The sequence below is a fragment of a genome, unplaced genomic scaffold (genome assembly GCF_019419815.1).
Source record: "Pyrus x bretschneideri cultivar Hongxiangsu unplaced genomic scaffold, Pyrus_bretschneideri_v1 Contig18, whole genome shotgun sequence".
Classification (NCBI taxonomy): domain Eukaryota; kingdom Viridiplantae; phylum Streptophyta; class Magnoliopsida; order Rosales; family Rosaceae; genus Pyrus; species Pyrus x bretschneideri.
In genome coordinates, this window is record NW_025999479.1 from 5,869,128 (window position 1) to 5,882,354 (window position 13,227).

At 39.0% G+C, this 13,227-nt stretch overlaps 1 protein-coding gene across 1 annotated transcript; it reads left to right on the forward strand.

The window, feature by feature from the left end:
* Positions 1-9,028: 9,028 nt before the first annotated feature.
* Positions 9,029-12,685, forward strand: LOC103945716 (leucine-rich repeat receptor-like serine/threonine-protein kinase BAM1). The gene is made up of 2 exons (XM_009356310.3): positions 9,029-11,624; positions 11,991-12,685. The coding sequence occupies exons 1-2, from the start codon at positions 9,044-9,046 to the stop codon at positions 12,452-12,454; spliced, it is 3,045 nt and encodes a 1,014-aa protein (XP_009354585.2). The 5' UTR covers positions 9,029-9,043; the 3' UTR covers positions 12,455-12,685.
* The last annotated feature ends 542 nt before the right edge of the window (positions 12,686-13,227 follow it).

Below are 13,227 nucleotides of genomic sequence, written 5' to 3' on the forward strand. Positions count from 1 at the left end.
ATCATGTCCATTCATCATACATCGTGCGGTCAGTTTTTGTCAGGTGCTGTTTGCATTTAATTTTACATAAAAATATTTAAAATGATTTCTAACTGCACAATATATGATGAACGGACACGACTCACAGATCCCTGGAATCCCCACAAAGAGGATCCGGCAAAGATCCAAATTCCTCTAGTTATTAACACTAAAGAATCGATAGAATCTTAAGGATGAAGAAACTAAAGAAATTGAAAAGAACGAAGAAAGAGAGAGAAACTTTTCAGTTGTATTGAATGAGTAAAAATAATTATTATATCATAATCCACTAAGTCTCTAAGACAGTGCTTATATAAAGACTAAGTTGAACAGATTTACAATTTTACCCTTTACAACTAACTCCAACTAACTCTAACTGTTTTGAAGATGAACCCCAACTAATTCAAGTTTATCTGGTTAATACTCCCCCCTCAAACAGAACTGGGATCTCCCAAGTTGTGTTTGCAATGATATATCAGCTTGAGTAGATAGACTAATTAACCTATTAATGCAATGATGAATTGTTGAAGATGTTATGTTCTGTAACTACTGCACTTGAAGCTGTTTTGTCCTATGAACTTTGCGGATCAACACCAGAGACTCCAATATGAAGATTATTATAATGTTGAATGAATACTAGACTATGTAAGCCTTTAGTGAATACATATGTTATCTGTTCATTTGTTGATATGTATTGAACAAAAAGATCCCCATTTTGAACTTTTTCCCTAACAAAATGATAATCTATGTCCAAATGTTTAGTCTTTGAGTGGAACACTGGATTGGAACACAATGCCAGAGTTGAGAGATTATCACAATGCAAGGTAGGAGATTGTGTAAGAACTTAATGTACATCCTTAAGCAAAGATCGAATCCAGAATACATCTGTAGCATAATGTGCCAAGGCTTTATACTCAGCTTCTGTGGAACTTGTGAGATACAATCGCTTGTTTCTTTAATTGCCATGATATTGGATTGGATCCCAAGTAAAAAACATAACCAGTAATGGATCTTCCTGTGTTGATATCTACTACCCAATCAAAGTCAAAATAGGCATTGATCTGAAAGTCAAAGGATTAAGAGTATTTTAACCCACAGTTGTATGTACCCTGAAGATACCTCATAATTCTTTTCACCGAATGCATATGGGACTCAAAAAGATTGGTCATATATTGACACACTACATTGACTGAGTGTGCAATATTTGGCCCAGTAAAGGTAAGGTACTGCAAAGCCTTAACCAAGCTTCTATAGTGTGTAAGATCAGATAATGGTGTTCCTTCAGTTATAAGTAGTTGTGAATGAGGTTTAGAAGGTGTTGAGGTTGGTTTACAATGCTCCATACCAACCTTTTTCAACAACTCCTTAGTGTAATTTGATTGATTCACAAACAAAGACCTATATGCATTATACTGAATCTGGAGTCCCAAGAAATATGTCAATTTTCCCATATCTTTTAAATCAAACACATATACTAGATTATCAATGGCATATTGAATTTTCTCAGTACTAGATCCAATTAAAATGATGTCAACAACATATAAAAGGAGCAAAATAACATCAATCTTATCCATCTTCACAAACAAACTTGTATCGGACATTGAAGTTTTAAAACCAAGTGCTAACAGAAAGCTTGTAAATATAGAATTCCAAGCTCTTAGAGCTTGTTTCAACCCATATTTTACTAATCTACACACATGACTTGGATACTTTTGATCCACAAATCCTTGGGGTTGTTTCATATATACTTCTTCTTCAAGCTCCCCATGTAAAAATGCATTTTTAATATCTAATTGTCTTAAATTCCAGTGAAATTGTGCTGCCAATGCTATAATAAGTCTCACAGTAGAATGTCTAACTACATGACTAAAAGTTTCTGAATAATCCAACCCTTGCTCTGGACTAAAACCTTATGCCACCAATCGAGTTTTGTACTTTGACACTGTCCCATCAGGATTTCTTTTCACTTTATATACCCATTTACTTCCTACCACAACTCTATCACCTGGAGGAGGGACTAGTTTCCATGTACACTATGACTTTAGAGCATCATACTCCTCTTGTAAAGCATTTTTCCATTGATTAATAGTTGATGCAGCTCTAAAATTTTTTGGTTCCTCTGCCTCATGTATGTCAGCCAAAAATGAAAACCTACATGGTATATGACTATTGGTATCTTCAATATCACCATCTTTGAACTAAATAGATGATAATTTAGGCAAAGCAGCTAGAAATGACTCATAATAGCACCAATCTTAAGTCTGGTTTGAATAGTGTTATTGTGTGATTGAGGTTGAGTTTGTGCATTTGGTGGGGACAGAGGAAGAATTACCTGAAGTTGAGACGGATCAAGGACATGAAGCAAGGGAACTGTATGCTGAGATGAGGAAAGAGTTTATGTGGATGCTTGAGTTTTAAACCCATGTGTTCCAGTGCCAGATTGTAATGAAGAATTGCTCACTTGTGAGGAAGAAACTGGTGTATGTGCACCATTTTGAATTGCAAATGATGATGAGTCATTGATATTCTCATTACCAGAGAGTGATTCCATAAGACCTTTTTGATGAACCATATTCACATGATCTGAAGATCTGTGTTATACTAGAATAGGTACTACTACAGTTCTATACTGAGATTGACTTGGAGTGACTTTCTATCCTTGAACTTTAGTCTTTAACAATGCATAAGGAAACACAGTCTCATCAAAGATAACATGTCTCGAGACAACACATTTTTGATTTCGTACATTGTAACAGATTACACCTTTGTATCCAATAGGATAACCCAAAAATACACATTGATCAGACCTAGGTAGTAACTTATGTATAAAATATGGTCTTAACCAAGGATAAACTGCTGACCAAACACTATCAAATTCTGCAACTCAAGATCCTTACCATATAGTTTCTATTAATTAAAAACACAGCTTGTGTACAGGCATAGTACCAAAATTCAATTGATAATCCAGCTTAAGCAAGAAGATTAATGGCAGTTTCCACTATATGCCTATGTTTTCTTTCAACTACTCCATTCTGTTGAGGAGTGTATGGATAAGAAATCATTTGTTCAACACCTTTTGCAGCAAGAAAAGCTTTAAAAGAATGGCTTATGTACTCTCCCCTACCATTAGATTGTATACATTTAATAGCAACACCAAACTGTGTATGAACAATGTTGTAGAATTTCACAAAAATTGCATACACATCTGATTTGTTATATATTGGAAAAATCCAAACATACTTTGTATATTGATCAACAAAAGTTACATAGTATTTATACCCCTCTATTGTCTTGACTAAAGAAGGGCCTTATACATCTGAGTACACGTTTTGAAATGGTGAGAAGTACCTATCAGTGCTAGTAGAGAAAGGAAGTCTACACATCTTTCCTTTAATATAGTAAGTACACATTCTATGACTTTCATCTAATTGTAGTGGTATATTTGATTGTCTCAACATGATAAACATTATTTCATTAGTAGGATGACCAAACCGTTGATGTCACAGTGTTGACTTTACCAACTATCCAAGAAAACCAGAAAGCTTCTGAATCACAAACCGAACTTCTCTTGAATGTTTGATAACAGGGATTGGAAACAACTATCTTGCTCTACTTTTTCCTCTGTACAGTATACCCCTTGTCTTCTTTTATTGCACAAAAAACTCATTCGCATCACAAATAAACCAACTATGATTATCAAAACATAATTGTTGTACAGATAACAGACTTCGAACAATTTTGGGAACATGTAAAACATTATTAAGAACCAGGCTATGAGAATTGGTTTTAATAGTAGTTGCACCAGTATTCTCAATTGATAAACTTGTCCCATTGCCAAATATAATTGTATCAGAACTTTGGAATGGTGTAACTTGGCTTAATGGATTGACATCATCAGCAATATGGTGAGATGCATCAGTATCAACAATCCATGCATCCTAAGGAATATGTTGTTCTGCTTACTATGTTGTCATAGCTATTAAATTTGCTGGTGGTTGTTGACCTCGGAACACATAATTCCCTCTGTGATAACACTTAAGAGCCGAGTAACCACATCTTCCACAAATCTGACACTCAATTTGAAAACCAGTACTTGGTGCATTAGCATTTCTGTGAAAACAATTAACAGCAATATGTCATCTCTTGTTGTTGATTTAACACTCAATCACAGTAGTAGATCAGTTTTCTATATTCCCATTCCACACATTTGTACCATATTGACTTGTATTGCCATATGAAAAACCAGAAGAAGTGCCTGTATTATACCCCTTGCCTTTAAAACCAACATTTAGCTTGAAACTATTATTACCTTTATGATAGGAGCATATTTATGCGACTTAATTGGCTTGTTCTCATGCATTTACGTTGTGTTTCTTTAGTTATTTTAGTCCTTTATGCCATTTTCGCGTGTTTCTAGGTTCATATGGCTAAGGAAGCAAAAATGTGCATTTTGGAGCAAAATTGGGCTTGGAATGGATAGCTTATGTTTGGAGCAAAAGGAATGGACGAAATTGAAGAGGATTCCTAAGCAAATGAGGAATCCTAGTCAAAGAAGGTTTCCTACTTTAAGTAGGAAAGTTAAGCCCAGGGTTTCCTATCTTGGTGTGACATTTCCTAAATTCTAATTGACCTTATGTCCCAAACACTTTGAAGACTTCATATGCATTCTAGGACACAAAACAAAGGTCCCTTGACCTTTCCTCTTCCTTGCCGTGCACCATGTCAAACTTTCCCTTTATCATCATCCCTTGCCGTTCAAGGGATCCTTGTTTCCTTTAAGTTTTAGGACATTTAAACCTTTTAATTCCAGCTTTCCACCAATGTAGCTGCACCCTACATACATTATTTAGTCATTCTTTTACATATTGCAGCTGCACACTTCCATATTCCCTAGCTGTCACTCCCATTAAAAACTTCATCATTCAACCACACTCTCCCACAACCCCTTTGCCGTGCATACCCTTCCACTTTCCAGCCTTCCTACTTCATCATTGCAGCCACATTCTTCCATATTCCCTCTTTAATCCACATGCATTCATCATCATTCACCCTAGCTTTAATTCACATGCAAACACATTCATTTCCAACAACACAACCCCTTTGCTGTGCATCACACATCCATTCCAGCTTTTCTCCTTCATTGCAGCCACACTTCCACATGCACTCACTCTTTAATCATTCTTTTCCTAGCTGTTTTTCCATCATTATTTCAGCCACATGCACTCTCAATCATAAGAGCCACATGCACTCTTAAACAATCAACCACATATTCCCCCATTCCCCCTATAAAAACCCATGCATTCATACACATTGGACACACAACAACAACCATCTTCCCCTTAGAACACTCCCTAGCCGTGGCTTCCCCAACCATTTCCAGCATCTCCTCTTCCATTTCCACCACTCCCCATCCCTCCAAAACACTATCCAACCATCAACCTATCCTTTGACCTTGTGCTACAACAAAGAGGAGGAGAAGAGTGCCTAAACGTTCATACAATTCAAGTTTGAGTTGTTGGAATTTTTAGGTGTTTCTTTTCCTCGATTTCAATGGTTAAATTTACTTATCTTTGTTTTGTACGTATGCGGAACTAAACCCCCCATTATCTAGGGGGTGATTCGAAACCATGTTTATGCTTGCAATATGAATTGATTACCTTTGGTTGGAATTTCATGAGTTGTGGATTCAATTTGTTTAACTGTTCGATTGATAACTTATTTATGTATGTTTATTGAGAGTGCACGCTTAATTTTCATGCATGAATATAACGCTAGAATATAAGTGAGTTTCACCTAATAGTTATGAACTTATATTCACAAGTAGTGGAGGTTGCTTATAAACAATCGCGTTAAATGAATTCTTGGCACTAGTTTCATGCTCATCATAGTAACGAATGCCTTGTCAACACTTATAGTTTTCATGATGCTTAATGATTCTTGCTTGTATCTCTATTATGCAATTCATGTAGGGAACTTGTGGGGAATGCTTTGGGTTGTCGCATGCAATCATCCAATTCATTAACTTAAGGAAAACTTGACGGTTAATTTAAGCGGACCTAATTAACCCGGGGTGTTGAGTTTCACAATTCATCGAAAGACCAACCGAAAATCATCTTGTATGCAAGTGTAACATGTGTGGAGAAGAACCTTCTAGCTAGCATTCATCCATATTTTCATCACATTCATATTTACATTTTGCCCTTAATTACAATCTGTGCATTTTAGTTCAATTTCGTCAAAACCTCATTCCCCCCCCCCCATATTTTGTTTAGTCTTAATCTATCTTATTTTGTGTTTTTAAGTATTTGGAGTCTTGTGGACTTATTTTGAGTTTTCGTTAAGTGAATTAAGTGTTTAAAGATTAGTTTTATTTATTTGGGTCAAGTGTTTAGCACCCCTAGTTAATCTCCGGTTAGAACGATCCCTACTTACATAATTACTACAATTGTCACAAATAGGGTTTAATTTATGTGTCACATTCGTATCGCATCACTTTATCATTTGTTTTCTGCATAAATGGAGGTCTTGGACCAAAATTTGAAGCATTACCTATATACCCAAAACCATAAGGAACTTGAGGGTAAACAGAACCAGGAAATTGTTGAGGCATAGGAGGTTGTGAGTATGGCTGTGGTAAGACAAATGGTGATGGATATTGTTGTATATAAGGTATGGATTAGGAGTTAGGACACCCTCAGTTGTTGTAGGTAAATTACTATGTCCTGCAGGATTGGAGGCTAAAGCAAATGAAGCTCCCTGAGTCGTTTGAGAACCTTGAACATATAAGGCAGAAAGATTCTGAGACACAACACTTGATTCACTTTCAATTTCTTTTTCAGCTCCAAGCAACAGAGCTCAAAATACTTTTACAGAAATAGATGATTCTCTAGCTAATATCACTGTTCGAATTATTGCATATTCTTTTGGTAAACCAGCCAAACCAGCAATTATCACATCATTATCATAAATGAATTCTCCAGCAGCAATTAAATGTTCCCTTATATTCTTCAATCTTAACAGATATTTATCAATTGAATCCCCTCATTTCTGAATTGTATGCAGTTCAGTCTTTAAGTGATTTACTCTAGACTTAGACACTGAAGCGAACCGATCCACAAGATTTGACCAAGCCTAATAAGTAATCACACATCCAAGAACATATTCAATAGCCTCATCAGACAAAGTAGTTAGTAAAAGACTTAACAATGCCATATCTATGGATTCCCATTCAATATATGCATCAATGAGTTCAGAAGTAACTCCTTTCTTAGTATGAATTACAAATTTTGATGGAAAAACAGTAGTGCCATCAAAATGCCCAAACAATTTATGACCCTTTAACATAAACTTGAACTGAAATGCCGACTTCACAAAATTATCATCCTTCAACTTTATAGTAAGCATTCCCAACAAATTTTCAACTTTAACGGTATGATTAGTCATGATATCTTGATGCAATACACAAACCTTTAAGAACCAAACAAACACCCAATCTTTTCTATAGTGCGAATTGAAAGAAAGACTATACTTTCTTATTAATCAAGAGAGAATGAAAGTCCCTTCATAATCAAGAAAGACTAAAACTTTCTTGAGAAATCTTGCAATAAAGTTCAAATCAAACATACAACATAAAACCAAATTTTGAAATCTTGATCTTCTAATCAGGACTGAACCCAATTACTCAGCAGAAATTTTACAATATCACTTGAATCGTAGCTTTGATTGATACCCTAAATCGCTAGAACGAAACTGCAATCGCCAGAACTTTGAACAGATGTGATATAAACTCCTCTCAAAATCTTCGATCGTGTATAGCAATAGTGGAAGAACTAGGATCGATAGTAACAGTGAGCCATTGCCGGCGATGATACCATATTAACACTAAAGAATCGATAGAATATTAGGGATGAAGAAACTAAAGAAATCGAAGAGAGGGAAGAAAGAGAGAGAGAAACCTTTCAGTTGTATTGAATGAGTAAAAAGAATTATTACATCATAATCCACTAAGTCTCTAAGACACTGCTTATACAGAGACCATGTTGAACATATTTACAATTTTACCCCTTACAACTAACTCCAATTAACTCTAACTATTTTGAAGATAAACCCCAACTAATTCAAGTTTATTTGGTTAATACTAGTAAAAAGCTTTTTTACCTAACTTTTTAGGTTTTTAAAATTCTAAATTTTATTTTTTTAATTTATTAATATCCACGTGGGCTCCAGATTTACCCGTGATGTTCATTCATTTTCCATGTAGACGTCATGTCACAAGTTAATGACTGTTTTAACAAAAAGCTTAATGAATATATGAAAGTGTTCAAGAATTATCATTTTAAGTACGAGACTGGGATAAAAAATAAAATAAAAAAAAAAAAAAAAAAACTTGATGTATGAAATGTTGAAAATAAAAAAAAATTTAGGATAGTAAACTAAAAATCACGCTAAAACTTTATACAAAGGTAAAATTATGTGTGTTGTGCATTTGTAGCCATAGCATACCATCATTTTCCTCTAACCAATAGAGGGTGCCCATTCTTATGTCAATTTCCATCTTTTCTAGTTGAATATTACCTTCATAATTCAAACACGTACAATTGCACATCTGTAATTTATCAAACTGTATAAATTAAATAAATAAATAAATAAATAAAAGGGTATAGCAGGAGCATGCTGAATCATAAGATTCATAAACAAAAAGCACTATTTTCCTTCTAAAAAGACTATTGTTCCTCTCACAAAGGACCCTTATCTCACCCAAAAAGAATGAAAAGGGAAGATTGGTTGAAATATTTGATTGAAAGTTTTGATCCTTTTTTTACCCTTTTTTTTTTTTTTTTTTTTTTTTTTCTTTAATTTAAATTTAAATTTAAAAATAAGACAATAAAATCACACAAACCACACCCGCCTCTCTACTTCTTACCGAAGAAGTGAACAAAGTCACTCACTCCAGCTACTCTCTCTCCTATTCCCGCCCCTCCTTTCTTCCCTCCTCCGCACACCGCCCGCCCAAACACCACAAAAAATGCGGCTCCTTTTCCTCCTCTTCCTCCTCCACCTCCACCGCTCCCTCTCCGCGGGCGCAATGTCCGACTACCGCGCCCTCCTCTCCCTCAAATCCTCCATAACCTCCGACCCCAACTCAGCCCTTTCCACCTGGACCCCCACCACCAGCCACTGCACTTGGTCCGGCGTTACCTGCGACTCCTCCCGCCGCTACGTGACCTCCCTTGACCTCTCCGGCCTCGACCTCACCGGCACTCTTTCTCCTGACATCGCCCACCTCCGCTTCCTCTCCAACCTCACCCTCGCCGAGAACCAGTTCTCGGGTCCCATCCCGCCCGATATCTCCGCCCTCTCGGGCCTCCGCCTCCTCAACCTCTCCAATAACGTCTTCAACACCACCTTCCCCCCTCGGCTCTCCAACCTCACCCGCCTCACCGTCCTCGACCTCTACAACAACAACCTAACCGGCGACCTCCCCGTCTCCGTCACCCACATGACCTCCCTCCGCCATTTGCATTTGGGCGGAAACTTCTTCTCCGGTCAGATCCCTCCCGAGTTCGGCCGCTTCCCATTCCTCGAGTACCTAGCCGTTTCCGGCAACGAATTGGGCGGTTCAATCCCTCCCGAAATCGGAAACTTAACCACCTTGAAAGAGCTCTACATCGGCTATTTCAACAGCTACGAAGGCGGGATGCCGCCGGAAATTGGAAACTTATCCAACCTCGTCCGGTTCGACGCCGCCAACTGTAACTTAACCGGAGAGGTCCCGCCGGAACTGGGTCGGCTGCAAAATGTCGACACCCTGTTTCTCCAGGTGAATGCCCTTTCGGGGTCGTTGACTCCCGAGCTGGGTTACCTCAAGAGCCTGAAATCCATGGACTTATCCAACAATATGTTTACCGGCGAGATTCCGGGTTCCTTTTCGGAGCTCAAGAACTTGACCCTTTTGAATCTCTTCCGAAACAGGCTCCACGGCGCCATTCCCGAGTTTATCGGCGACTTGCCGGAGCTCCAGGTTCTGCAGCTCTGGGAGAACAACTTCACTGGCAGCATCCCTCAGGGTTTGGGCAAAAACGGGAAGCTTCAAATCCTCGACCTTTCGTCAAACAAGTTGACGGGAACTCTTCCTCCCGATATGTGTTTCGGGAACAGTCTCCAGACCCTCATCACTCTCTCAAACTTCCTTTTCGGGCCGATTCCCGAGTCGCTCGGCCGGTGTGACTCGCTGAGTCGGATCCGAATGGGCGACAACTTCTTCAACGGGTCGATTCCGAAAGGTCTGTTTAGTTTGCCCAAGCTTACCCAAGTCGAGTTGCAGGATAATCTCTTGGATGGTTCGTTTCCCGAGACCGATACAATCTCGGGGAATCTCGGCCAGATTAGTCTTTCCAATAACCGACTTTCCGGGTCCCTGCCACCCACCATCGGCAACTTCTCCGGCGTCCAGAAACTTCTTCTCGACGGGAACAAGTTCTCCGGTCGAATCCCACCCGAGATTGGGCGATTACAGCAGCTATCCAAGATGGATTTCAAGCACAACAAGTTCATGGGTTCGATAACCCCCGAAATCAGCCAATGCAAGCTCTTGACATTCGTCGATCTCAGCCGAAACGAGCTCTCCGGCGAGATTCCGAAGGAGATTACCGGCATGAGGATACTGAACTACCTCAACCTTTCGAGAAACCATCTTTTTGGCAGCATTCCGTCGTCTATATCCACAATGCAGAGCTTGACATCCGTGGACTTTTCATATAACAATCTTTCGGGTTTGGTTCCGGGCACTGGTCAGTTCAGTTACTTCAATTACACTTCGTTTTTGGGCAACCCTGACCTCTGCGGTCCCTATTTGGTTCCCTGCAAAGACGGGGTCGCCAATGGCACTCACCAACCACATGTAAAAGGTGCACTCACTGCTTCTCTGAAGTTATTGCTTGTTATTGGGTTGCTTCTGTGCTCGATCATATTCGCAGTTGCAGCGATAATCAAGGCCCGGTCATTGAAGAGAGCAAGCGATTCCCGAGCTTGGAAACTTACTGCATTCCAACGCTTGGACTTCACGGTTGATGATGTGTTGGATTCGTTGAAGGAGGAGAACATTATTGGGAAAGGAGGGGCTGGGATTGTGTACAAAGGAGCTATGCCTACTGGTGACAATGTGGCAGTCAAAAGACTCCCTGCAATGAGCAGAGGGTCCTCCCACGACCACGGATTCAACGCCGAAATCCAAACTCTTGGTCGAATTCGACACAGACACATTGTTCGATTATTGGGTTTCTGTTCAAACCACGAAACAAATCTTTTGGTCTATGAGTACATGCCCAATGGGAGCTTGGGTGAAGTTCTTCATGGCAAAAAAGGGGGTCACTTGCATTGGGACACAAGGTACAAAATTGCCATTGAGGCCGCAAAGGGGCTTTGCTATCTTCACCACGACTGCTCACCGTTGATCGTCCACAGAGACGTGAAGTCGAATAACATCCTCCTCGACTCTAATTTCGAAGCTCATGTTGCTGATTTCGGGCTTGCCAAGTTCCTGCAGGATTCGGGCACGTCCGAGTGCATGTCTGCAATTGCTGGTTCTTATGGATATATTGCTCCAGGTATGATATATTCACTCAACCTTTGAATTTTCGAGTACTTTACTACTGTATAAAACTGTACCAACTCCCTAATCTTTTGTCTTAATTGAGTTCCTTGACTCCAAATAAAAATGTACTATATGTGTGAGGTCTTTGCATTTATTTCTAGCAGAAGCTTCTTTGTAATCTGGTGAGATTTGACTTTTGGTTTCATAATTTCATATAAGCTCTTGATTAAGCATTTAATCTGTTGAAAATTGGATATAGTGGTTGGTAGGCTTCTTTCTAAGTACATGAAATTTAATGACTTTTTACTGTAACAAGAAAAATGACAAGTGAACTGGTTGAGCACCTTAATTAACTTGTACATGGCTTTTGTTTGTGCAGAGTATGCATACACATTGAAGGTTGATGAGAAGAGTGACGTTTATAGCTTCGGTGTGGTTCTCTTGGAACTTGTTAGCGGCAGGAAACCGGTTGGTGAATTTGGGGACGGAGTGGACATAGTCCAATGGGTGCGAAAAATGACTGATTCAAACAAGGAAGGAGTCCTCAAAATCCTTGACCCTAGACTCCCTTCAGTTCCTCTCCATGAGGTTATGCACTTATTTTACGTGGCAATGCTGTGTGTGGAAGAACAAGCAGTGGAACGTCCAACAATGCGAGAAGTGGTTCAAATTCTGACCGAGCTTCCAAAGGGGCCCGGCTCAAAAATGGTAGAGGAATCAGCCATCACAGAGTCCTCGCCTCCACCTGCCACTACTGCATCAGAGTCTCAAGGTACAACGTCAAAAGACATGAAAGACCAGCCACCACCGCAGTCACCGCCGCCCGATCTTCTTAGCATATGAAGTGTTAGTTTGTTTTCTGGGAATTCAAGTGTTCGTTCTAAAATTGCACGAATTGTATTAGCGTTTTTACTGTATGTGTTCTTTTAGTTTTCTTCGGGTGGGGGTCGATTTGGTCTAACTTTTACGGTTGAAGTTTTCAGTGTACAGTTGGATCTTGGGCGGGGTATTTTCTTATGAGTTTGTCTTCACCATGTCGTAGTACTAGTGAATGCTGATTTCCACTTCATCTTCTGCTGCTCACTGTTCATGGCATTAGCTGTTTACTGATTTTAGCCTGCAAAGTGCAAAGGCAAATACGCAGGTGAAAAGGTCAAGGGGAAAGAAAGCACTCTTTTTTATTTAGCATAAAAAAGAAAGAGAGGAAGCACTTTTTGAACCGAGTGTTTTGATTACTTGTGAGTGAGTTATGAGAGGGAAAGGGGAAGCTTCAATGAGATTGACATTAACGACAAGGGGAAGACAAAGTGCTTTTGCCATCCGTGCGTCAACTTCCGTGTCATGCTTTACAATCCACTGCATTTGGATTCAAAAGTAGTATTTGGACTTGACGACAGGGCAAAGATTAAAGACATGCATCGGCTGGGGTGTAGAAAGATGAGTTTCTTTATGTTTTTTACTTTTAAATTAAAAAAGTAAGATTTTTATAAAAACTTTTTAAAGGAAAAGAATTCAATTAAAGAGCAATGCGCTGAGGGCCACTAATATAATAAATTACTATACAAGTAAGAGGTTTTAGATTCGATTTTTGTTAAAGACGAATTTGAACTATATTA

Excerpts from the sequence above, each read along its gene's own strand:
- LOC103945716 (XM_009356310.3), top strand. The coding sequence starts at position 9,044 with ATGCGGCTCCTTTTCCTCCTCTTCCTCCTCCACCTCCACCGCTCCCTC. Across the intron at positions 11,625-11,990 it reads TTATGGATATATTGCTCCAG|AGTATGCATACACATTGAAG; the intron begins GTATGATATATT and ends TTGTTTGTGCAG.